The sequence below is a fragment of the Melanerpes formicivorus genome, unplaced genomic scaffold (genome assembly GCF_026170545.1).
Source record: "Melanerpes formicivorus ecotype bairdi unplaced genomic scaffold, bMelFor1.0.p_v2 SCAF_19, whole genome shotgun sequence".
Classification (NCBI taxonomy): Eukaryota; Metazoa; Chordata; class Aves; order Piciformes; family Picidae; genus Melanerpes; species Melanerpes formicivorus.
In genome coordinates, this window is record NW_027142371.1 from 15,947,185 (window position 1) to 15,973,127 (window position 25,943).

At 53.8% G+C, this 25,943-nt stretch overlaps 1 protein-coding gene across 11 annotated transcripts in view; it reads left to right on the forward strand.

The window, feature by feature from the left end:
- The first annotated feature begins 814 nt into the window (after nt 1-814).
- The window catches only part of KCNQ2 (potassium voltage-gated channel subfamily Q member 2), a 72,874-nt gene continuing 47,745 nt past the window's right edge, over nt 815-25,943 (forward strand). For all 11 annotated transcript variants that reach the window (XR_010988782.1, XM_068150365.1, XM_068150358.1 and 8 more), the window contains exons 1-3: nt 815-1,171; nt 24,734-24,824; nt 25,001-25,127. Coding sequence is in view for 10 of the 11 variants with exons in the window: in XM_068150365.1 (XP_068006466.1) it covers nt 876-1,171; nt 24,734-24,824; nt 25,001-25,127 (514 nt within the window). In the remaining variant the exon portion in view is untranslated. The remainder of the gene's footprint in view (nt 1,172-24,733; nt 24,825-25,000; nt 25,128-25,943) is intronic.

Consider the following 25,943-nt stretch of genomic DNA (forward strand, 5'->3'; position numbering starts at 1 on the left):
AGGGCACTGCTGGAAAGAGACAGACCCCATCCTGACACCACCCTCCACATATAAACAGCAGGAAGGTCTGCCCCCAGTCTTCTCCTCTCCAGACTAAACAGCCCCAGGTCACTCAGTCTTTCCTCATCAGATATCTTCCAGTCTCTTAATCATTCCTGCAGCCTCCACCAGGCTCTCTCCAGTAGTTCACTTTCCCGCTTGAATTTGGGAGCCCAGGACTGGACACAATACTCCAGATGTGGTCTCCCTAGGGCAGTGTAGGTGGGGAGGAGAACCTTCCCTGACCTGGGTAGCCTGTTCCAAGCACTGACAACCCTTTGGGTGAAGAAATTGCTCCTCAGGGCCAACTCAAACCTCCCCTGGTGCAGCTTGAGGCCATTTCTCTTGTCCCACCTCTTATTCCTTGGGAGAAGAGACTGACCCCCAAGTGGCTCTAGCCTCCTTCCAGCCAGAAGGTCTCCCCTCAGCCTCCTCTTCTCAGGGGTGTGCTGGAGGTCTGTTTTGGGGAGCATGCTGGAGCCCCCATTAGAAGGATGATGCCAGACGCCGGGTTTGGGGGGACAGAGCAGGTCCCTCGGACGGAAGATGGGAAACGTGGATTTTTGAGGGGGTGCTGGGGATCTGGGAGGGGAGGAGTGCGAGAACCTGCTGGTGGAGAGGGAGGCCTAGGCTAGCCAAGGGTTAAGGGGGCGGGCGGCGGGCGGGGTGGTGCAGGAGGAGCAGATTGCAGCCGGTTCCTGCGGCTTCGCCTGCGCCGGGCGCGCAGCAGCGGCGGGGAGCGCGGGCGGAGCCCCCTCCCCCGCCACCCCAAAGCCCCACAACCTTCATCCATCCACCTACCCACACACCTTCCCCATCCCTTCCCGACCGCCACCATGGTGCAGAAATCCCGCAACGGAGGTGTTTACCCGGGGCCGGCCGCTGAGAAGAAGCTCAAGGTGGGCTTCGTGGGGCTGGACCCTGGAGCTCCGGACTCCACCCGGGACGGAGCGCTCCTCATCGCCGGCTCTGAGAGCACCAAACGGGGCAGCATCCTCAGCAAGCCCCGCTCGGGGGTGTCGGGCAGCGGCAAGCCCCCCAAAAGGAATGCTTTTTACCGCAAACTGCAGAATTTCCTCTACAATGTGCTGGAGCGACCGCGGGGCTGGGCTTTCATTTACCACGCATACGTGTGAGTAAAAGGGTGGGGGGCAAACCCCATGGTTCGAAAGGCCCACCGCCACCTTCCTCCACCACCCAGCTTGGATCTGCCCTTCTCCACCCCACCCCCTAAAATGCATCCCGAGGAGGAAGGATGCTCCAGCTGCAGACTGGGTGCAGGGAGGGGATGATGGGTGCCAGGGCTGGCCGGGGAGCCCCGGGAGGTGGGGATGCTGTAGGGTGGTAAATGCTGACTACCCCCGACACCCGCACACATCGCCACCTCCTCTCCGGGAGCTGCCCATCTGCCGTGCCGGGCCCCAGCAGCACCCCTGGCCGCTCGGTGCCCGGGCAGCCCGGGGATGGGGTGTGCGAGGATGATGGTTTGGGAGGGCAGATGGGAATTTGGGAAAGGAGGGGGGGGTGGGGGTGGGGGTTGGGACAAGCAGCTCCTACAGAGCTTTGGGGGGGGGGGTGGTTCCCCCGGAGAGGTGCAATGCACCGGTCCCCCCCTTCCTTATCCTCTCCTGCTTGCGGGGGAAGGGGCTGCTCATGTGGTCGGTGCGGGGGGGCTGGAGCAGCGGGAGTGATGGGGAGGGACTGGTGCTCCTCCGTCTTGCTTCGAATCACCATAGCAATGCTGTGAGGAACAAAAAAGCTCTGCTCAGACACTGTCTCTCCCTCCCAGCCTGCTCCCCCTTCCCCCCCAGGTGCTTTTTCCTCCCCCAGCCCCATCTTTGGCTGCTGTCTGATAGAGAAGGGCTTGGGGCTGGGGCTGGGTTTGGGGCTGTGCGTTGGCTCTGGAGGTATTTCTTGTCCCTCTGTGGGAAGCTGCTGAACTGGAGATGTGTCTAGAAAGAAATGCTAATCAGTGTCTGGGGCTTGCTGGCTGCACAGCGATGGAGCTGGTAAACAAAGGAGCAGTCCCAGGGTGCACAAATCTCCCTTCTGCCCTATTTTTTTATTGTTTTAAAATTATTATTGTTGTTTTAGCCAGGAATGGCCACATCTGACCTGACTGCCCAGCTCTAAGCCCTTGCTGCAGAGGGAGCGCAGATGACTTCCCCTTGTTCAGAGGATTGCAGAGGGAGGGTCAAGATAAATTGCTGTGCTGCTGCAACTCCCTTCCCTCTGGGGCTTTCTACAGTCCCACCAGGCTCTTCTGCAGGCCTGGGGTGCTCCTTCCCTTGGTGCTGATGGGGGTTTTGGTTTGCATGTTGTTCGTCCTGGCAAAGGCCTCTGTCAGCCCCAGCAAGAGTTGCTTCGGTGCTTTTCAGGGCTTTAGGTTTTGTTTTTCCTCATCTCTTGCTGCTGTGCTGTTCTCAGATAAGGTGCTGGGAGATGCTTTCTGGTCCTCAGCCATTTTGTACATTGATGCCTCCCAGGGGTGCTGGAGAGGTGAAATGCTGGCTGGGAGGAAGGGGGAGCTCTGCTGAGCACTGCAGTGAGTTGGGGTCCTTGTCGGGAGCTCATCCCTCTGGGGAAATGGGAGAGGAGGAGAGAGAGCGCCTCTGGAGCTCAGTTGTCTCTATGAGGAGCGTGAAGCCCAGCACTGGGAGTCCTGTGTGTTCCTCATGCTCAGGCCTCTCCTCTGGAGCTGTCAGTGGTTGGTGTGGCAAAATCCTCCAGACTGGTGTGGAGGGACAGACTGCTCCAGCTGGGAGTGGTGTGTGTGCTGGGGGGGATGTGTGCAAAGTGAGCTGTGTGCTGCTGGGTACAGGTGAGACCACCAGCCTGGGGACACTGGGGTGGCACTGGAAGAGGTAGAAGGGGCTGGAAGCCAAGTGGAAAGAGTAGGACTGGTTTGAGAGCTTTGTCAGCATCTTTGACTTAGTCATCTGCGCTGTCTTAACTTTTGACCTGTTTTGCTCTCTGTGGTGGCATTTGCTTGGGCAACCAGCAATCCTCATGGGGTAGGAGTAGGGGCATCCCAAACAGACCTCCCCAAAGGTCACTTTCCTATGAGTCCCCTGTGCTGAGTGCCAGGCTGGGATGCCCCTTGGCTGCCACCATGTAGCTGCCTCCCCCCAACCCCAGCCCAAGTGGATGCAATTCTCCTGGGCTTATGACCTGACTTGTGCCTGCTGCGGTCTTCCTAACTCATCTTGGAATGGGTACCTGAGCAGCCAGATGTAATCACCACAAATCCATCCCATGACCCTCACCCATGCTCCTGTTGGGAAATGGAGCCTGAGTTCAGGGCTGGTAACAGCTCCTGCATCTCTGAAGGTGCTACAACACTTTTTGACAGCGTTTGGGGAGGTTTTCTGGGCTCCTCATGTGCCCTGTTTAGCCATGGCAGCTTGCTTAGATATTATTTAAAGAGCTGAAGGATGTGGTAAAAGTCCCACAAAGTCACCAGCTATTGCCCTCTGGAGCTGGCATGCCCCTGCCAGCTCTGTGTGTCTGGATGGGGCAGGGAGGGGCTTTCCTGGCCATCTGCAGCTAGAAGCCACTAATCCAGGCAGACAGGACAGATAAAAAGCTTAGTGGCTGTGTAGTCGAAGATATGGGAGGATGAAGAGACTGGCTCAAGGTCATAAAGTTTGTATGGATGAGCTGGAGTCACCTCAGTGTCCTGGTGACTATTGGGGTCCTGCCCACACCCCCGAGCTGGCCATTGCCTTGAGCACCACAGCACCTTTGGTGTCATGCCACAGGAGTGGGAATCCTGCAGGAGGCTGGGGATGAGGGAGCCTCCTCCTGCTGCTATTGTAGACTCTGCTCAGCCCCTTCACCCCAGCCTCTAATTTCTCTACTTAAGCTTCTCCCAGGGACGTTCTTGAATGAAGGTTTAGGATCTGTTTGCAGTGTGGTGTGATAGGCAGACCTGCACGGCTGGGTTTTGGCTTGTCGAGATGCTTATACATCCACTGTGCATAGATGCAGAGCTTCTCTGGGGCTGCTGCGCTGCTCAGACAGCTTCCCTCACCCAATGGCCAAGACACAAACTATAGAGACTCTTCCAGCATGGAGAGGCCCTGATGAACCTGAGAGGTGCCCGTGTGTAGGCACCTCTGAGCAGTGCCTCCTGCAGAGCGACACCTCCCAGGCTGGCACTGCACTGCCTTGAGCTGCCTGTGCAAGCTGCGCTGCTTTCCTGCACTGCATCCTAGCTGCAATCCTGCAGTTTCTTTCCCTGCCTCTTCCTGTTGCTGCTCATTCACCCTTGCACCATTTCATGCACAAGAAACCAGAGAAATTCAGAGCAGCTCCCACCTACCCCAGCCCCAAGCTGATGAGCTGGGTCTCGTCTTGGATGTTGCCCCTGTGAGCCAAAGCCCTCAGCCCTGTGAGCCAGAGCTGTGCTTTGTGTTCCTGTCATGATTCAGTTGTATGCTCAATACCTCTTCCTGCACTGGGTACTGCTCATGGCAGCTGTGTGTGTACAGGTTATACAGAATAGAAGCATTTTGCACAGCCCCATGGGCAGCTGCTGCTGGTGCTCCCACGTTTGAGCAGAGCTGGGTTTCAGAGGCCTGAGCTTCCTCTCTGCCTCATCTCAGTATTTCTCTTAGCATCTTTGCTTTGCTATTTTTAACCCTTTCTTTTTTGACAGCACCTTTGCAATGCAGCACATGGCCTCACTCTGCTCGAGGCTGAGCTGGAACTTGAACAGTTGAGCTGTGTCTAAGTATCAGGCCAGGCTTAGCTCTTACATCTTGAGTTAGTTCTCTGCTCAGGGAGGCATTTTTGCTTCCAAAACTCTTCCATTTAATTCCTTTCAATGGCTTTGTGGTGTTTTGTTTTGCTTTCTTCTAGTCATTTTACCTTGGTGACTGTAACCTGTCCTGTGCTGAGTTTGAAGGGCTGCAGTGCAGGAAAGTGATTTTTGGTCCCATCTGCCACCTTACTTTAGGAGGCACCACTGTGTTCTGTGCCAGCCTGAGCAAAGGACTGCCACTGGGCACCCCTGTAGCCTGATGCAGCTGGAGACACGTTTGCTGATCCCCTGGGTGAGCAGCACCTTTGGTCCCAGAACTTAAGGAGAGGGGCTGGGTTTGGGACAGCAGCCAGAGAGCAGCCTGTGCTCAGAGGCTCAGGACCGCTGTAATTCCTGCCTTTCCTGCTCTGAGTGTACAGCCTCAATGCATCTTTCTAACTGAGATAAAAATAGTTTGGGTGCATTTTTCATCTGCATACTGTGCACCGTACATCCAGTTAATTAAGCAAGTGCCTGGACTTAAATTATAGTCAGGAAGAACATTTCCTCCCCATCTAATTCTATTAGAGTTTCCCTGTGCCATCCACATCCCATTTGCTTTGTTCCTTTTCCCCCAGCCAGCAGCCACCTCTCTCTCCAGAATGTCTCCTCTCTGTGCTGCCCAAATCCTGGCATGGCCATGGCTAGGACTGTGGGAGGATGGAGGCTTGGTGCAGCTGCTGCTCTGGAGGTCCCAGGGGCTGGTGGAAGCATGGCTGCTCCCTGGGGGCTGAAGGACCCAAACCTTCTTTCTGGGCTTGGCTTTTAGGCAAGCTTCTGTTTTCATTTTCCACTTAATTTTCATACTCTTTTAGTGGCATTTGCTAATTGAGGGTGAATTTAGTCTGACAGCTTCCTTTGTCCATCCCCAGGCACTGTGTGGTTCATGGTGAGCTGGGGATGTTGCTGGCAGGTCTGATGCCACCAAACTCAGCCCATCCACTAGGTGCCGTTCAGGGACCTGCTGTGTTGTCCTCCTCACCTCCTGTACACATCTCCCACGTGCTGAGTTTCACGGACCTGCTGGGCTTTGACCTACAGTCTTGATGCCCTCTGCCCTGGAGAGCAGGGAGACCTTCACAGTGCTGATGCCTCATGAGCTCCTCTCCAGCTGCTTAGTCAGAGCTCGGTGGGAGCAGCCTGATTTCAGTCGCTGCAATGTGTCATGTTCCAGCCGTCACAGGCACCCCACACTGACATGCAGGGGAGGAAAAACAAGCTGATCCTCCAGGTGACCTCCTTTTGTGCTGCAGCACACCTCAGCCAGATGAAGCCTGCTGTGGCTCCATGTATTATAAATAAGAAGCAATAACCCAAAAATCAAGCCCCAGATGCTGCAGCAGAGGCAAGATGTGCAGTGCTTACGGAGAGGCACTCAGCAGCAACTGAGTGCTTGGTTGCTTTGGGGTTTAGGTTTGGTTTTATGCATTGCAGCAGAGGGAAGGGACATCAAGAGTGATTTGTTTGATGGGACAGGAGGAGCAGGGTAGGCAGTTGTGGTGTCAGGCACTAGGGGGTTTTCTTGGGATAAAAAGAATGTAAGTTTGGTACTTGGCTTCTGGGATCTGAGCAGCACTTAGCCCTCTGTAAGCACTGAAGGTAGCCCAGGTGCTTGGCTGGCTTCTTAGGCCATAGCTTCACAGAATGGGTTGTCTTGGAAGGGACCTCAAAGCTCATCCAGCTCCAACCCCCTGCCATGGGCAGGGATACCTGCCCCTAGCCCAGGTTGCTCAAGACTTCATCCAACTGGGCCTGGCAGGAGACATCCACAACCTCCCTGGGCTTATTCCAGTGTCTCAGCACCCCAGGCTCTCCTGGCCTTTTCCTGGGTGGTGAAGGAGCCTCCTGTGCTGCTTGCACTGGAGGTGGTTTTTGGGGCTCATGTGTGTTTGTTCTGAGGCACTGAATTAATGCCATGCAGCGTTGGCTGGTGGGGAGTATCTCACCCAAGGCTCTGGCAGGCATGGGGAGAGCTGCTGCATCACATTTCTGGGCTGTCTAACTGCCAATAAATGAAAGAAACTGGAGCATCCCTCCAGAATGCTCTCTGGTCTCCCCTTGGCATCTCTCCAGCCACTTAAGATGCTTTTTAGATGTGTGAAAAGCTTTGTTGTTTATAAGCATCTGTCCAGTGACTTTTTGGGTGGATTGGATGTCAAAGGGCAGGCTCTTGGCAGCCTTTCCCAAGGCATGGGGAGCAGAAGACCTGTGAGATGATCTGCTTCTTGCTCCTGCTGCTGCAGGGAGGTGATGTAAAGCTTCATCAGAGTCACTGGGTGCAGCTTCCCTGGCTTTTCCAGCCCTGTGACTGAGCAGTCACTTGCTTTGATTCAGGACGTGCAATGCTCCAGAAGATGCAGGTGGAATGGGCTTTTGGCCAGGATTTGGTGGTGCTCAGATGCCTGCTGGGTTCCTCACAGAAACCCAGGCTCAGGGGGCAGGACTGCCTCCTGGAGATGCTCATTTCTCTCTGGAGACAAAGGGAGGCTCAGTTCCCCTGTATATCCCCAGGTGAAATCTGTGTGGGATGAGCTCAGGCAGCAAGGAGAAGGGACAGGGCTGGGCCTGACTTCAAACTGAAGTGAGCTGAGCCATCTCCCACCTCCTGCCACAGCTTGCAGGAGCTTGAGGTGGGATGTTTAGAGCCAGAACTACACTGTGGGCACCCTGCCAGGTAAAGTCAAGGTGAGAGGTGGTGCTGGTCCACACTGAAATGGGATGACCAGGATCTGAGGTCCACATTCACTCAGCCATCTTTGAGATGCAGTTCTGAGGAGGAAACCTTTCTAGCAAAGCCTGCTCTGCTCTTGAGGGGCTGAAGGCCCAGACCCAGGGGAAATCAGAAGGCAATCAAGCTTTGTTAATGCTGAAGTCCTAAACAGCTACAGCTGTGTTCTTCCTTTCTTTTTGATGCCTCCCCAGGAAGGGTGGGACAGGGAAATGAGGACAGGCAAGGGAATGAGTGTCCCTGCTTGGGGTAGGGGGTGGCCTCTCTCCATCTTCTCCAGCCAGGACAAGATTGGAAGAGGCAGAGGTTGTTGCCTTCTGGAGGGTCTTTCCCAGGGTTTCACAAATGCCTCATTTGCAAACAAACCCTGAACTGCCTGGCAGTGCTGCTTCCTCCTCCAGAGCTCTCCCAGCCTGAGAAGGTAACTCTGCTAAAGCAAAACACTGCTGGGGTGGCAGCTGAGCTGCGGCTGCCATGGGTGAGCGTGGCAGGGCAGGCAATCCCAGTGCTGCTTCCACAGGTGTGCTGTCACTCTCTGTGAAGTGTTTATGATGCCCAGGAATTAACAAAGAGCTGGCAGCAGCCCTGACTCAGAGGTGACTCATGCACACCTCTGTCTCCTGGGTGAATGTAGTAGTTTGTGTTTGAGTACCTGAGAAGTGAGCTGGTTGCAGCCTTGGGTGCTTATGGTTGGAGAGACTAACAGTGGTGCAACGGGAATGGGAGAGCCTCAGTCACAGGGTAGTTAAATACCAACAAAAAGCTGCTCTCCATTGATGTTGCAGCAGTGGGCAAGCAGCCCTGCTGGAAATGCCATCATAGAACTCTTTTGTTTAGAAGATGCCTTCAACATCATCAAGTCCAACCCTGGGGCACTGCTGGGGCACCACTAAACCATGGTCCTCAGCACCACATCTCCATGGCTCTGAAACCTCTGCAGGATGGGGACTGCACCACTGCTCAGGGCAGCCTGGGCCAGACTTTGACAACCCTCAAGGGAAGAAATTGTTCCTCATGGCCAACCTAAACCTCCCATGGTGCAACCTGAGGCCATTTCCTCTTGTTCATTGGTAAGAGAGACCAACCCCCACCTGGCTCCAGCCTCCTTTCAGGGGGCTGTAGAGGGCCAGAAGGTCTCCCCTCAACCTCCTTTTCTCCAGGCTGAACACTCCCAGCTCCCTCAGCAGCTCCTATTAAGACTTGGGCTCTAGAGCAGTCTAGAAGCCTCTATGCAGCAAGCAAACCAAGGCAGTCCCTGCTGTGAGGACCTCACACCAAACAGCAAAGGCAGATGAGAAGCTGCTGCTGGGGACCTGCTGGGCAGTGCTGGCTTTGCTCCACTTGGTAACAGTTTGCCCAACTCTCTGTTTGCTTTTCAATTGTTGGGTTGGTTTCTAATTGTGCTTCTTGGGTCTGCAAAAGAATGATCATAGATCATGGAATGGGTTGGGTTGGCAGGGGCCTTAAAGCTCATCCAGTTCCAACCCCCTGCCGTGGGCAGGGACACCTCACACTGGAGCAGGTTCCTGTCCAACCTGGCCTTGAGCACCTTCAGGGAGGGGAAAGCAGAGTCTGCTTTGGGTAGAGCAGCCTGGCAGGGACACGGGCCAGCCTGTTTGGTGGGAAATCCACCTCAGCAGAGGTGACTGGGCTGGGAGGGGGAAGGCAGCATCTTCCCTGGGTAGGCAGAGCACCCATGCTGGGATGGTTTGTTGTGATCTTGGTGTTCATTACAAATGCAGTGTGGAGAGGGCTGTGAAATGGCTTATTGGCACTCTCCCTCTTCAGGTGTCAGCTGTGGCAGTGAAATGACTGCTGGGAGACTTTCTGCTGCTTGTTTATGAGCTCTTGCACAACTTGGAGTCTCAAAGTGGCTGTCAGTTGAGTTTGTGATGCTCAGAGGCTCGCTATCCGGTCTGAGGAAGGTAACAATGGATGTCAGAGCACTCCCATCTTTCACCCAGAAGGGAAGGAGTTAGATGTAAATATCTATTATAGAGGGACCAACCAGGGCCATGTTGCCTCCTGCCCCTTCAAGCCCTATGGTGGTTATGCCTGGATGCTCCCAGGATGTCCAGGGGGAACCAAAACCTCTCTCTGGTAATGAGCACTCCTTGGCCTTGAGTCAGATAAGCTGCATGAAGGGCTTGTGCTGGTGTGGCCATGGCTTCAGTGCTGCACACTGATTTCTTGACGTGGTTCATTCATCCTCTTCTTCTGCATCTTGCAGGGCTGGGAATGCCATGCCTTGTCCAGGTGACCTCTTGCTGGGCTGGCCTCCAATTTTCCTGGGGGTTATTAGCAAGGATCTGTGCTCTAAGGAGGACTAGTGAGCTCCCTGAGTCATCTCCTTAGGCAGGGAGATATTTATTGCAGTCTGTGTGACACTCCTGGGAGTGGGTGTCTCTCTTCCGCTTCTGGATCCTGCCCTGACTCTATATAAAGATTCAAGGCTTGAATGAGCAGCAAAACCAACCCTCAAAGTGGCTTCAGCCTTTGGAAGCTTGATGCTGCTGGTCCTGTCTCCTGGCTGAAGGAACATGGTCGTCTGGAGCATGGGTAGGAATCTGCATGGGATGTTTGTCTGTCTGCTAGGACACCTTGCAGGGACACGGTGCACTGCTGTCCAGACCCAGGAGCAGTGGTTTTCAACCAGAGAAGGGTAGGGGAATGGTTCTCAGCTGAAGAAAGGGAGGTTTGCATTGGACATTAGGATGGTGGTGAGACACTGGAATGGGTTGCCTGTGGTGGAGACTCCATCCCTGGAGACATTCAAGGTCAGGGTTGATGTGGCTCTGAGCAACCTGCTCTAGTTGGGGATGTCCCTGCTGGCTGCAGGGAGTTGGGACCTTTTAAAGTCCCTTCAAACCCAAACTATTCTATGATGTTTGTTCTAGTGGCTCATGACCAAGGAGGAAGCAGGAGTTGTTCCTTCCTTTCTTCACTGAGGCTGATTTGCTGATGTTGAGTTTTTGGCTGGTGGGATTTCTCTTAATCAGGAGAGAAGAGAGATTTGCAAGGTGCTGTCATTCTCCAGGGGTATCAGAAGAGGCACCCTGGGAAACGCAGACAGGCTCCTCTGAGATACTGCCAGTGCCAGAGGAATGTCCCTGTGTCATTTCTCCTGGGGAGGCCCTTCTCAGGCTCATCTCCAGCCTGTTTGGTGGCCCTGCAGAAAGCTGCCTCGTTGTATATCAGTTTGGGAGCTTGAGGGTGCAAGGAGAGCCCCTCAGGTACCATCTCTCTGGGGAGCTGCAGAGAAGCCAGACGCTGATGGCAGCACTCATCCACAAGCTGACTTCACACTCAATTAAACCTCACCCCGAGGCAGAGGGACAAGTCCTGATGTCATTATGTCTACACTAAATTGCTGCCACTTGGTGAGGGCTCCACTGCCTGAGGGACAACGCATTTAATCTGTCCCAGCGCCGCGGAAACATACTGTGCCCTCCTGGCTTGGTCCCCTGGCTCCTGCGTGCTCACCCCTCTTAGCTGTGGCTCTTTGTCTTTTTGTGTTGGTTTTCCCCCCTCAGTTATGGCTGCTGCTTGTAGGAAGGAAAACCACCTGGAGAACAGCGAACTTCCTGAGCTCTGTGTGAGTTCTCAGGTCACAGAGTTGGCCACTGAGGAGTTCTTGTTTCCCATGTCCCTCACTTCAACATCAAGATGCTTTTGTAATGTTTATTCTTATTTAGCAGCTTCTTTCTTCTCCTCCAGCTAATGAGGGGTAGGAAGAGCTTCTGCACTGACCTTTTGTTACTGCTGATGTTTTTCTTTGCCATCACAGAAATGAGAGCTAGTCTGAAACCTTCTCTGAGCTGCCCCTCTAAGCCCTTAGGCTGAACTCCCCCTGATGCATGTTTGTGGGTGGTGGGAACATCTCAAGTCGTGCTGGAGCGTGCTCAGAGCTAGCTGCTGAGGCTTAGATTGTGAATTGTTTGATCTTCCATCTAAGCCTGGGATAAATAACAGCATGGAGGTCTGAAAAGTGGTTTTAAGTTGGTGATGGATTAGCCTTTCCTAGTGTGAGGTTGTGAGTACAGGGGAAGGTAAAGAAAGTGCCTGAAGGGAATGGGAACTCTGTGTGCCTGCCCCACTGCTGCTTCTGGGAGGTGAGGATGTAGACATCCTCGAGCAGGTGAGACACATCCCAACCTCAGGTCTCCATTCTGTGCTTTGGAGTGGCCAGATCTGGGAGACCTGCTGTAGTAGGAGAGGACTTGATGCTGCCTGGGCTTAACTCATCCATATGTAAGAACCTGAGCACCCGGGGAGCACCCCCACTGAATCTGCCATTCTTGGCACCCCTCTATGCAAGCACTCCACAGAGCAAAGAAGCCTCTGTGGCTCTGTGCTTTGTGCAGAGCTTTGGCCCAACACAGTTCCCTGCAGAGAACCTGCTTCATCCTCCCCAATGAGCCCCAGTCCTACCTGGCCTTGCTCTTTTGGCCCTTTTCCACATGAGGAGATGGCTATTAAGAACCTCAGGGAAATTAAGTTGATGGATTGTCAGCACCTATCTGAAAGAGGGAGACTGAGACTGGAGAGAAGGGAGAAATGTTTGACACTGAGGGTGGGGAGAGCCTGGCCCAGGCTGCCCAGAGGTGGGAGCTGCACCACTGCAGGTCAGATTGGTTGTGGCTGTGATCAGCCTGCTCTGGCTGCAGATGTCCCTGCTGGCTGCAGGGGGTTGGACTGGGTGACCTGTGAAGGTTCCTTTCCACCCAAACTACTCAGTGATCCACCCTGCAGCTGCATCCCAGTGGGATCTGAGTTTGGAAGAGTGGTTGGAACCCAGTCTGCTCCTGCAATGGCATTCTGTGTTGGCTGCAGAGGGCTGCTGGCAGCTTCACCTCAAATGTGAGGAACAGGGATGAGTAGGGCAGCCCAGGGAGGTAGCACAGACCTGATGGGGTAGCTTCTTTATTCTTCATTTGCTAAAAGCACAGCAGAAATGAAATGAAGATTAATTAAACCTTTATTCCCTCCCCCCTTCCTCCTTCTCTTTGCTGTTTCTAGGGGAGACAGAGAAACTGTGCTAGGGAGGAGGCTAACTCCAAGCATCCTTTCATGAAGGCAGCATATGGTCCCCGTGGGACTGCAGGGAAAGGCCCTGTAATTATGGGGAAGGTCCTGTGAGGCTGGGTTACACAACCAGGACAGAGCTGCTCCTGCCTGGGTCTAGCAGCAGCAGGCTGCTGATGCTGTAGCTCAGGATCCTACCTGGCTGTACCCATTCAGCGCTCCTCAGCACCGTGGGTGTCCTGTGCAGCGCAGAGCACTCGCGGCTCCCAGCCGGGAGGGAGGGAGGAGAGCTCAGGGCCATGACAGGGACATTTGATATTTACAGTGCCTGGTGACATCATTCCCAGACAGCCTGAGAGAACTGGGAGCTGGCTGGTGAGTTGCCAGGGAGACCTTGCTCCTGACACTGAAGGAAGGGAAGGTGGCTCCTGCCCAGCTCTGGCAGGAGCAGGAGACCCTGGTGGAGAATTCCTGCTGTGACCGCTGCTTGTGAGCTCTGCACCACCTGCCTGGGTTCAGAGCCAAGTCAGCAGCCCCTAGTGAGGGTGGGGAGACACTGGAACAGGTTGCCCAGGGAGGCTGTGGATGCCTCCTCCCTGGAGGTGTGCAAGGCCAGGCTGGACAGGACCTTGAGCAACCTGGTCTCTGGCAGGGAGCTGGAACTGGGTGATCTTGAAGGTCCCTTCCAACCCATTCTGTGATGTTGATCCTGGGTGGCATTGTGCTGCCATGTAAGATGCTGTTAGTGGCTTTGGTTACTGGTGTCCCTTGCAGTGGTTTTGTGCCAGGCTTTATTTTACTCTAGAAGGATTTATTGGTTGATGAGGGTCCTGGTCTTGAGCCATGCATGGGCTGAAGCTCATCTGTACCCCTGGGGCGATCCCATGAGTTTCCCAGGACTGGAGCCAAGGTGTGGAGGAGTCTGGAGAGCCTTTGGTGTAAGCCAAGGCTCCTGCTCCCTGTGCTGTAACCCCAGCCTGTCCCTCCTCCAGCAGGAAGAACCATTCCCCATGCAGACAAGGAGACTTCAGCCTCTCCTGTTAGGCCTTCCTAGGCTCTGAATTATTTAATACAGTCTGTGGTGGTTTGAGCACAGATACTTATCAGAACAGACAAGATTCCAGTTCTTACTTAACAGTTGGCTTCCTCTGCTGGTGGGATTTACAATAAATGAGAAGAGTTTAACACAATGGGAACAAGGGTCATGAGGGGCTGAAATTGGAAGAAAGAAGTCCTTAGAGGTCTTTTCTAATGAAACAGCTTTATGATTCCAAATGTGGAGAAGTGAGATCTTTGCAGAAGGAAGTCCTCTTTTCTGTCCCAGTGCGTGGTCATGGGACTGTACCTTTGTGCCTTCTGTCTAGAAGGAGATCTAACACAAATTCATTGGCACCGATAGGCTGGAGAGCATTGGATGCTGTGACTGCCACCGTGCTGGGTTACGTGTTCTGCTCCAGGGGTCCAGAGCAAAAACCAGCTGGTAAAAATGCCAGCAAGCCAAACCTGGTCAGGTTGGTAGAGCAGAGACTCAATGATCTTGAAGCCTTTTCAGCCTGAATGGTTCTGTGTTTCTGTACCTTTGGCCTAGAAGGAGCAGCAAGAAGGTGCAGATGCAGAGCAGAGGTCCCTTGCCCAGCTACAAGCTCCAGCCAGCTGCTGAGCTCAGGGATGGGTTGGTTGTTTTCTCTACAAGCCCAAAGCTTGGCTGCAGCTTGCCCCAGTTTGCAGGGTAAGAAAATGAGTGGAACCTGCTGGTACCTGCTGCTTTGCAAGAGATTGGATTTCAGCAGCAGTAACCCAGGCCATGCTCCTGCTGTTGGTTATTCCCTCGTTGCAGAAGTGCCTTGCTCCACAGCTGGGCGCATCTGTGCTTGGCCAGGCACTGTCTGTACCATGCATCTGCAGCAGAGCTGCTTGATGTGACCCAGGCAGGTGACCCTTTGCTTTTGCCCCAGGAAGCAAACTCTGGAAAGTGGCTTGGGAGTGGGCTGGCAGTTGGAGGCAGGGTCTTGCTGCTGTCAGGCTGGGGCAGGCTTGCTCTGGGTCCCATGGCCTGGCAGTGTTCCCTTCTGCTCCCAGTGAAGCTGCCGCAGCAGGAGCCAGCAGGATGCTGCAGCACTGGGGGGGCTGCGGGGGGACTTGGATTGTGCCTGAGAAAAGAGAGTTAAGAGCAGGTTTTTGTGAGCCTTTGCCTGCCATTTCAAAGGGGAAGGATGTTTCCCTGGCAACGAGATGGATGCTTCCCAGCAGAGCATATGGCTTCCATCACTGTGATTTACCAGCGTGTTGAAATGGCAGCCAGATAATCTCTCCTCAGCTTGGACCCTGCCCTGGGTCCCTGCTACTGTGCAGCTCTACAAGATGCTGGATCCAGCCCCTCTGGAGCTGGCCTTGCTCCCATCCCATCGCTGGAGCTGGTGTGGTCCCACGTCAGGACCCTTGCAATGAGGACCTGAGCATCACCCAGAGCAAGGAGCTGCAGAGCAGGCAGGAAACCCTTCCCTGCCTCTGCTGCCTCTCACCAGCCAAGCAGCTCCTCCTCCTCCTCCTAGAAGATGAGCTGCAGCCCTCTCTTCCTATTCTCCTCACTGCTCTAAATCATTTTTAGATGTTTTCCACCTTTCACCACACAATCATCTGCCTCTTGCAGCTTGCTATTTATTGTTGTGTTTACTGGCACAGGGAAATAAGGAGAGGGAACAAACCTCTCTCTTGCTGGGTGGCGTTGATCTGGGGGAGCTGGTTGCTGGGAGCTGCTGGTTCTCCCAGGCTGGCTGATGTGTGCTCGCATGTCAGCTCCCTCCAAGGAGCAAAAGCAGGGCAGTATTCTCATTGCTGCCTGTCTCTGGCTCTTCATTCCATGGTAAATGTGATGAAATTGGGGCAACGGGTCCAAGCAGGGGGCAGAGCCCCCGAGGCAGCCAGGCAGCACATCAGGAGCCTCATTGCTTCAGGGACAAGCTGATAAGGATCTTCTCAATGCATGTAAATATCTGAAGGGAGGTTGAGAGGCTGGGGCTGGTGGTGCCTAGCACAAGGGGCAATGAGCACTGTCTGGGACCCACAAGGTTCCATCAGAACAGGGGGAAAAGTCTTTGTTGTGAGGATGCAGAGCCCTGGAGCAGGCTGCCCAGAGAGGCTGTGGAGCCTCCTTCTCTGGAGACCTGTTCCTGTGCAGCCTGATCTAGATGAACCTGTGAGGCTTGGACTGGATCTCCACAGGTCCCTTCCAGTGACCACTGTGCTGTGATTCTGTGACAGCTGGGGAGGTTCATTCGTGCACCCAAGTGGTGCTGAGGCTGCTTGGTGGCTGAGAGCAGCAGCAGGAGCCAGGGCAGGGCTTGGGAGGCAGCTGGGCAGGGTGGCCTTCAACCAAATGAAGAAGTTGTGTGGCCCTGTGAGCTGCTGCACTGCAGGGACTGGAGGGGACATGGATCATTGCTCCACTCTGCCACTGATGGAGGTTTTGGGGGACCTATGGATGAGGCAATGAGCCAAAAAGCACATGCTGGCTCTCACCCCTCAACCCGGAGTGCAACAAACCCTCAGTGCCAGGAGCTGAGCCATGCTCCCCTGATCTGCCACCCATGTGCTGCATGGAGGAAGCAAGAGATACTCAGGTGATGGAATTGCCTGTTGGCACTGGGGATTAATTGATCAGGTGCAAGGTGAGCTGTGCCCTGGGGACTTGGTGCTGAGCAGATGGGGCTGCCCTGCTCCCAGCAGGACCAGTCAGGAGCTGGCTGTGCTCTGCTGTAGATGCTTTGGGTGTGGGTGGTGGCAGGAGGATGGATGCTCCTGCAGAGCAGCATGGCAAATCTGTCTAGAGCTCAGAAAAGCCAGAGAGGAGAGGCTGGAAAAAGACTTCAAATTCAGAGTTGCAGCTCCTAGAAGACCCAAAATAGTTATCATAGGATCATGGAATGGGCTGGGTTGGAGGGGACCTTAAAGACCACCTCTTAGTTATCTCAGTGAAGTGAAGCAGAGCTGGGCTGGCAGCTGCTGTGGTGCGTACCCCTGCCTGCAGCACCCCTGCCTGCAGCACCCCTTCCTGCTTCAGCAGTTTTTTAGGGCTAGAGAGCACTGCCTGCTCAAGCCTCAGCTCTCTGTGCATCTGTCTTTGGTTTGTATCCCTTCACCCCCACCAGCTCCTCTGGGCCTGCCTGTCCACATGGCCAAGGGCTGCCTCCCCAGCAGGAGCAGCTCCACAGCCATGGAAAGCATTGGGGCCATATTCTGCCCCCTTTGCCAGGGAGGGGCAGGCTGTCCTGTTGATGTGGGTGCACAGTTACAAAGCTGCTGTTGCTTGTTGGACCTAGTCATGTGGCTCTGTGAGTGCCAAGCTCGAGTGTCCCTCAGGCACAGCAGGGTTTGGACCTTGCTGAGCTTCCCCCTCTCTTGTGGCAGTGCAGCCCCCTTGGCTTTTGGGGTTATTCCTGATGTGCTGTGTTGTGGAGAAGAGCTGCAGAGAGAGAGTGTGCTCCTGCTGACTGCAGCACTCTCACTATTCCTCTGGGGACGCTTTGTTTCAACCAGGGAGGTGGTAGTGGGGGGGGCTGGGGGGGTGGTGGTCATCATCTTCTAGGGACTAAAATCAGAAGGCTGTGAATCAGCTCTCCTGCTTCTTGGCTCTGAGTTCCTTCCTAATCACTAGCTGGGACAAGAGAAGTAAAATTAAACAGATGGTAAAATTACCAACTCTGAGCCATATTAGATGGGTGGTTTGCAAATACTTATTTCTTTTCCCCAAGACTCAGTTAATTAAACTGATGGGCGAATGAAATTAGCAGTGCTTCTGGGTAGTGCTTGTGGGCTACCCTTCAGCCTCATTGGTGTAAACCACATTCTTGCCTTCTCATTATTGAGGTATGAAGCTGAGGTTGGACCCTGGGAAGTGGCTGGGGCAACGACATGCCTTCAGTATTGGCCCTGTAGTGATAGGGCAAGGAGCAGAGGTTTGAAAGTAGAGCAGGGAAGGTTTAGATTGGACATCAGGAAGAAGTTCTTCACTGTGAGGGTGGTGAGACACTGGACTGGGTTGCCCAGAGAAGTTGTGATTGCCTCATCCCATGGAAGGGTTGAAGGCCAGGCTGGTGGCTTTGAGCAGGCTGGGCTGGTGGGAGGTGTCCCTGCCCACGGCAGGGGGTTGGAGCTGGATGAGCTTCAAGGTCCTTCCAGCCCAACCCATTCTATGGAATCTTGGCTGCCCTTTGCTGTTACCTGGGAGAAAGCCCTGGGTCCTGCTTTTACAGAGGCGCAAAGTGTTTGAGGCATGGGCAAAGTGAGAGGTTTTTAATGTTTCTCCAAGTCAGCAGAGGGATTTTGAGCCATTTAGCTGCCTGCTGTGGTTCATGTGACTGCTGAGGGCTGCCAAGCCTCCGTGTCCCTGCAGATGCTCTCCGTGAGGATCAGAGGTGCTGTGATTCTTGGTGCTGTAAGACTAGTGCAAGGCAGAGGTGTGGAAGCAAAGCTAAAGATGCTGAGAGGGATCTTGTCCTTCATGGGCAGGAGTCTTTGGGCTCTGGTTGAATTGCAGCCTCTGGGACAGACCTTTGAGAAACCAGCAGCTATTCCTGTCTGCAGCAGCAGCCAGCCCTGTGCTTTTTGAGACCATCTCCCTAGCTGCAATTAGACCAGAGCCTATTTTTGTATATCCCATCCCCTGGAGGAATGTTTAGATGAGATGCAGCTTTACATTTCACAGGGACATCTTGCTTTTAACCCAGTTTTAGAGCTCAGTTAAGTCAGGTCAAGTGCCTTGGCCAGGTCCAGCATAGAATCATGGGATGGGTTGGAAGGGACCATTGAAGGTCATCAGTCCACCCCCCTGCAGTCAGCAGGGACATCTGCAGCTGGAGCAGGTTGCTCTGGCTCCCAAACATCCTGGCATGGGCAGCTCCCAGCTCTCTGGGCAGCCTGGGCCAGGCTCTCCCCACCCTCAGTGTCAAACATTTCTCCCTTCTCTCCACTCTGAATCTCTCTCTCTCAGTTCAAACCATCTCTCCTTGACCTGTCACAGCAGGCCCTGCTCAAAAGCCTCTCCCCAGATTTCTCATTTGGCTCTTTAAGCACTGGAAGAGCACCAGAAGGTCTCCCTGGGCCCTTCCCTTCTCCACACTGAGTTAGACCCAGCAAGAGGATGATTTCTTTTTATCCCTGATTGCTGCAACCACGCAGCAAAACCCTGGGCTGCTTCAAGTCACCTCTGTTTCTTGAGGGGCTCCAGGAAAGCAGGGCTTTGCCCTTAGGAAGGCCTTTTGATACAGACAAAGGTTGGATGAAGGTTTGTCTTCCTGTACTCAAGAGAGGTGATTTCTCAGGGGTAGGGAGGAAGCAGAGGCTCTGCTGGGGGAATACCCTGAGGGATGAAACAGAGGCAGCAGCTCAGATTTCAATCTGAGTAAATTGGGTATTGCATGAGACAGCAACTTCCCCTCCCCTGAAATCAATGAACGTGCTCTGAGGAAATGCCTGTGCAGGCACTTTCCAAATTGCTTGAATGTCCAATATTTTATACTCTTCATTTACCTCCCAATGCACCATAATTGCACTGTGGTTTGAGGATGCTCTCCCATGAACTGCTCCTGCAGCTGCCTGAAGCTGTTCCTCCCTCACCAAGTTTTTAGGACAAAACCTCAGCCCGGCAGCACTGAACCACAGCAGAGAGACAGAGGGACAGGCTCCTGCAGGTGCAGGGGCTTGATGAATGCTTTGGGTTTTCCTCCAGACATCTGGCTCCTCCGAGGCTGTGTGCACAGAGCAAGGAGAATACACAGACAAGCACTTCCCAGTGATTCATGGTGGAGGAGGACAAAGAGGAACATCTGAGCTTAGGGCTCTGTGTGGTGATTATTATTAATAAGGATTTTATTTGGAGTTAACTTAGGTTGCACCAGGGGAGGTTTAGGTTGGCCAGGAGGAACAATTTCATCCCAAAAAGGGTTGGGAAGGCCTGGGCTGGGCTGCCCAGGGCAGGGGTGAAGTCCCCATCCCTGGAGGGGTTGTGGAGATGTGGTGCAAAGGGACATGGCTTAGTGGTGCCCTGGCAGTGCTGGGTTAAGGGTTGGACTTCCCATCCCACTACTGCCCCTGTAACATAGCTTAAGATCTCTAAGACCACCTCTGCAGCCTGATTAACCCCAGAGCACCACTGAATGCAGCCTTGCTGCCTGTGCCACAGCCTCTCCCAGGATGCTGCTTTGGTCCTCTGGAGATGCTCCAGCACTGGATGGCTCTGTATGAGCAGGGTGGCTCAGCCATCATCTCAGTGCACTGAGGAGCTCTTAGTGTTGTCCCAGAGAGGCCTTCACTGGAGACTGATTTTCAAGTTTATAAGCCATGGGGATCCCTGTCTTGGAGCCAGCCTCTGTGTTACCCTTCATGCTTTTGGCCCACAGGAGTGCCTGAGAGCCTCCAGGCTCCTCTGAGGAGCAAGATCTTGGGTGAGAGGACAGGGCATGGCTGCACCTGCAGGGAAGGAGGCACCACCAGGAGCTATTTTTGGGAAGGAGAACATTTTTTAAGGCACAGGATCAAAAGGCAGGACTCCCTTGCTTCTATTCTCAGCTCTGCTGGTGACAGAAGTTGCCTTGGGAGATAATTTTTGGCTGAGGGATGTGGAAACCTGGACTTGAGGCATTTAGTCTCCTCTTTAGCCTTGCAAATGAATAGCTGGGCTGCAAATCCCAGCAGGATGGCCTTGCATAGATACAGATGATAGATGCTCCTGGCTGAGGGTAGGTGCAAGACAGCAATGTCCTCACCCCTGGAAAAGCCATGGCAATTATCAGAGCTTTCCTTCTGATCCATTGCAAGTTCAGTTAAGCTGCAAATGCTCCCATGTGGGTGATGAGGCCCCCAGAGTGTGCAAAGGTGTTTGACAGTCTGTGCCTTTGCTGGGGGTGTTCCTTCACCTTGGTTTATTGCCATGGCTGCATTTTCATGGCCTTTAATTTACAGTCAGGTTTAGAGATTCACAGAATGGGTTGGGTTGGAAGAGACCTTCAAGACCATCCAGTTCCAACCCATGGGCAGGGACGCCTCCCACCAGCCCAGGTTGCTCAAGGCCTCTTGTTTCCTATTGTGCAGCTCTCAAATGCCTCTAGTTACATACTCCTTGGTTTCCAGTTTTGCTCTCATTAAACCATGAATTCCTTCTCCCATTCCCAGGGAAAGCCAAGGAGGGCTGGCACAGAGGCTGCCTATGAGCTGGGGTCTCCTGCCTGGTGCTGAGGGCCTCTTCCTTGGCCTGGAGATGCTTAACCTGAAAAGCATGAGGGTGATTCCATCACGTGCTCTCCATGGGGGGGAGAAAAGAAAAGGAAAGGAGAATTTTCCCTTATTTCAAGTAATTTGGAGTGCTCTTTTTTCCCAAGAGGGAGTGCAGTCATCTCTTGTGTTGTTGCACAGTGGCTGTGGAGCTGGGATGTGCAGAGTTTGTGCTGGGATTCAGAAGTGGTAATAAGAAGCTTGCAGGGCTGTGTTGAGCCAACAAACCCTTTGGATGTAAAGCCAGACTTTGGGTTTAGTAGCATTAGCAGCCATCAGATTTGCACTGCTGAGTCTGGGCTAAGCTGGGAGGCCTAAGCAAGAGGCATGAGGGATGCTGGAGCAGCCGGAGGTGCTGGGAGCCTGTAGGAATGGGTGCTGGCTGAGAAGATGCAGTGACATGAGCTGTCCTCCTTTAGTGGCTCCTAGAGGCTGAAGTCAGCTTCACTCCGTGGGGAAGACAAGTCCAAAACCACACTCTGCCCTTTGCATCCCAATTTGGGTCTGGGGCAGGCTGGTGCCAGCTCCAGCCATGATCATGTGGAACCCAGCTCCTGCCTGCTCAGGAGTAGGATGTTGTCTTCTCCAAAGCTCCAAGCAGAACCGGCATCTTTAATGTACAAATCATTAGGTGGGATGTAATTAATGTTTCCTTGTTGCTCATTAACATTAGCCAGAGTCAGGCTGGGAGGTAATTGGCTGTGATTAGATATGTAGCTTTAAAAACTAGATTCATCCCAACCTCTCTGCTATTTATTGCCCTGTTTCCCTTCCCTGGCTATCAACTATTTTCAGGAAGCCTTTCCTGTGCTGTCTGGGTGGCTTAGGTGAAACTAAAGCAGGCAGCCTTGCTGCTCCCCCTGCCCTGCCTCTGTGGGAGCTCAGGGGACAGCCCATCTCCAGTGCTCCTTCCACTGCACTACCCATAAAGGCTCTGCAGCTCCTCCACAGCCTCCCAAGAGCCATGCTGACCCCAATCCCTTGAAGTCAGTTTCCATGCAGAAAGAGTCTCTCTTCAGCTCCCTTTGCAGCCTCCCAGAGGTAGGAATCAGAGAACCATTAAGGTTGGAAAAGCCCCTTGATATCAAACCCCAACCCAACACCTCCGTGGCCACCAAGCCACGTCCTGAAGTGCCACATTTGCACATCTCCAGGGACAGTGACTCCTGCACCTCCCTGGGCTGGATGCAAAGTGATAAAGTAAATTCTTGTCCTTTTTTCTGCCCACCAGTACCTCTCATGTGCAGGAATCCTCTTCCTTGCAGTATCTGTCCCTGCCCAGGGCTCATCATCTGACCCTGGCTTCGTTCTGGGTCCATCAGAGTTGGCTATCCGAGCAGGCACGGTGTGTGAGTCTGCCTTGGAAGTGGCACTTTGCCTCCAGCACCAGCTCAGGTGTTTTGCTGGTATGGTTCCTCACTCTATTTCCTTCACCAGGAAATGCAGGATTTTATTTGTCCCTTCATCCCTTTCAATTTTCTTCTTTTGTTTTCTTTCATTGATTGTTCCTTTGTTTCTCACCCTGACAGAGCCTCTAGCAAAATCTGGGCCACTCCAGGAGCAGGGCTGCCTGCCCCAGTTGCAGCTTCTTCCTTCCAGCTCTCAGAGCCTGGCCCAGGCAGCTTGGAGGATGTAGGAGTGGATGGAGTCCATGTGGCTGTGAGGCAGGTCATGGTAGACTTCTTTATGGCAAGGGTGGTGACAGAGCAGTCTGAGGAGAAGCAAAATGTTTCAGGTGAAAGCCAGGGAAGGCATTGAGGGACATCATGAGTGGGACTGCAAGGGACATTTTTGTGCTCTCTTTAGGCTGTGCAAGTCTGTGGTGTGAGAAGAGGAAATTGAGGAGGATGGTGAGACACTGGCACAGGCTGCCCAGGAAGGTGGTGCATGTCTCCTTCCTGGAGGTGTTCAAGGCCAGGCTGGGGGTGGCTGGGTGGTGGGAGGTGTCCCTGCCCCTGGCAGGGGGTTGGAGCTGGGTGATCTCGAAGGCACCTTCCAACCCACACCATGCTTGATTCTATGCTTTGCAGTGAGAGATGAGGACAATTCTCCTTATCTGAATCCATCTCATGCTGGCAAAGCTCAGCCCTCACTGAGATGGCTCAGGAGGTCCCTCCCCTGCAGCAGACAGGGACATTTCAGCCTGTGGTTGGAAGCAGTGTTGCAGATGCCCCTGGTTTCTCTTCTGACCCTGACAGCAATGGGCGCTGCAGAGCCACAGGCAGCACCTGGTGATGTGAAGCTCCTCTGCCTTACAGAACAGAATGGATCAGCCCCTGCCAGCTGAACCATTCCTTATCAACATTCAAACCACAGTTGGTAGGAATGTGAGACAGAGCCAGACAGATGAATTATTTAATCCTTGTGCAGAATGCAGCTCTTGGTTTCTCCTGCACTGCCCTACTTTGCTGCACCAGCAAACTGGTGCTTAGCAAATTAATTTCCCTCCTTGTGCTTGAGCAAGCAGTGCCCATCGTGGGCTGGTGGAAACCTTCCCCTCCCGTGAGCAGGTGCCAGGACACTTCAGCAGCTGAATGTCAGAGGAGAGGCAGGCTCCTGCCACTCATTCTGTGCCTTTTGACTTGCATTGGTACATCCAGCAACCGTGGAATGTGCAGAGGGAGCAGTTTTGATGGGGACAGGCTGTGATGTGACATTTCTGAGCTGCTTTTGAGACATGGGAGCAGATGTCAGTGAGACTGGTGATGAATTGTAGAAGAGGTCTTTGACTCTGTGAAAGAGATGGAGCTGCTATCAAAGCTTGGGTCCCCCCTGAGCCCCTGGCAGGATGGGGTCTGCAGTGTCCCTCCAGCACCAAGATGACCTCCTGTCCCCAGGATGAGTTGGGGTTACTCAGCCTGGAGAAGAGAGGGCTCTAGAGAGACCTTCTTGTGGCCTTTCAGTACTTAAAGGGGCTGATGAGAAAGCTGGGGACAGATTTTTGAGCAGGGCATGTTGTGACAGGTCAAGGAGAGATGGTTTGAACTCAAAGAGGGAGACTCAGGCTGGAGAGAAGGAAGAAATGTTTGACCCTGAGGGTGGTGAGAGCCTGGCCCAGGCTGCCCAGAGAGGTGGGAGCTGCCCCATGGCTGGCACCAGTGCAGCTCAGGTTGTTTGGGGCTCTGAGCAACCTTGCAGCTGTTCCTGCTGACTGCAGGGGGTGTTGGATTAGATGATCTTTGATTGTCCCTATCAGCCCAAAGCATTTTATGGTCCCTTGGGCTGAGTCAAACCCCTGCTGTGTCCTGTGTCTGGCCACAGAAAGCAAACCAGCCTGAAAGTCACCAGCCTTTCCTAGAATCATTTTGGCTGGAAAAAGACCCTTTAAGCTCACTGACTCCAACGGTTTCCAGGCAGGAAGGAGTTAATTTTGAGTCTCTGCCTAACATTAAATCCACCCAAAAATGTCCTACCCTGGGAGGGATGGAGAAGCAGTGTCACTGCTGTGTGAGCAGGTACCTCAGCAGAGCACCCCTGGAGTGTTCCCTGGGTCTGTGCTCAGCCTGCTCTGTGGTCTGCTGCTGTCACAGTAATGAATTTCTCTGCTCCCTGTTGCTGGCTGGAAGCACTCTGCAGCAGGAGCTCCTTGGGGAAACCACCTCAGGGGTGTGAGCAGAGCTGCCAGATGGGAAGGAAGCTGGCCTGGCCCTGGCCAAACTGAGGGCACTCCAGTGGGTCCATCACACACAACCTCCCAGCCAGTAAAGCAGGAGACCTGGTGGTGCAGGAGACCTGGTGGTGCAGCAGCAGCACAGCGAGTCCTGGGGAAGCGTGGCCCCAGCTGTCCTCTGGGCTGCTCTGGGGGGGTGAGCAGCTCCTGCTCTGAGGGCTGATGGTTTCTCTCTCTTCCTCTTCTCTTTGTGCTACAGTTTTCTCCTAGTGTTCTCCTGCCTGGTCCTGTCTGTCTTCTCAACTATTGATGAGTACCAGAACAGCTCAGAAGGGGCCCTCTACATCCTGGTAAGTGCTGAGCTGCCAGCAGTGCTGAGCTGCCAGCAGTGAGGCTTAGAAAGTGAAATACACAGGATTCCGAGGCTGGGGGTGTTGAACTGAGGTTTCAGCTGTCACTGGTGAGGAGGGGGTGGCTGGGACCACAAGTGAGTCCTTCCTGACTAACAGCATTGTCTCCCTCCCAGGAAATCGTCACCATCGTTGTGTTTGGGGTGGAATACTTCGTGAGGATCTGGGCTGCTGGCTGCTGCTGTCGCTACCGGGGCTGGAGGGGGAGGCTGAAGTTTGCTCGCAAGCCCTTCTGTGTCATCGGTGAGAGCTGCCTCCTGCATGCTGCCAGGGCCACAGCCCGGGGGGTGGGAGGGGCTCCTGCATGTGCTCTGGTACCCCCACAGCAGCTTGCCCAGGAGCTCAATGGCCAGGGGGGGTTGGAAGCTCTCCAGAGAAGGAGACTCCACAACCTCTCTGCCCTGCTCCAGGGCTCTGCACCCTCACAGGAAGGAAGTTTCTTCTCCTGTTCAGATGGAACCTCCTGGGTGTCCAAACAAAGAATCCTACTGCAAACTCTTGCACAGTGTTCTGGATCCCTCCATGCATTTTGGGGGCTGATCCTTATCTGATTCCTTGAGAAGGAAAAGAACACAAAAGCAAAAGGCCTCATCCATGAACATGTTTTCTGTTATTCTGCATGAGGTCCTCCTTGTCTGCAGCCCTGGGATCCATCCCATGGCCAGGAATGCTCTAGGCACCGCAGGCAGCTGCCCAGAGCCACAGAACAGAGGTTTAGCTGGGAGGAACTGAGTGCAGGAGCTGCCATCCTGTGCCCAGCCTCAACACCAGAAGTCTCACAAGTCACTGACAGTCTCAGTGCCTCACTTGCTTTCCCTGAGCTGCCTCACAAGGGAGTTCTGAGACTTAATTAATTCTTGTTTGGGAAGTGCTCATCAGCTTGTTATGAACAGGGCCATCTGTGCACAGCAGCTCTTTTTACTGGGCTGAGGGGTGGGCAGAGAGGCCCTATGGAGCCCTTGCTATGGCACAGAGAAGCAGGCAAGGGGCAGGTTTTCAGGATCTTCACCCTGGCATAGACAAAACTTCCTGTTCTTGGCCTTGCCTTGCCCACAAGCT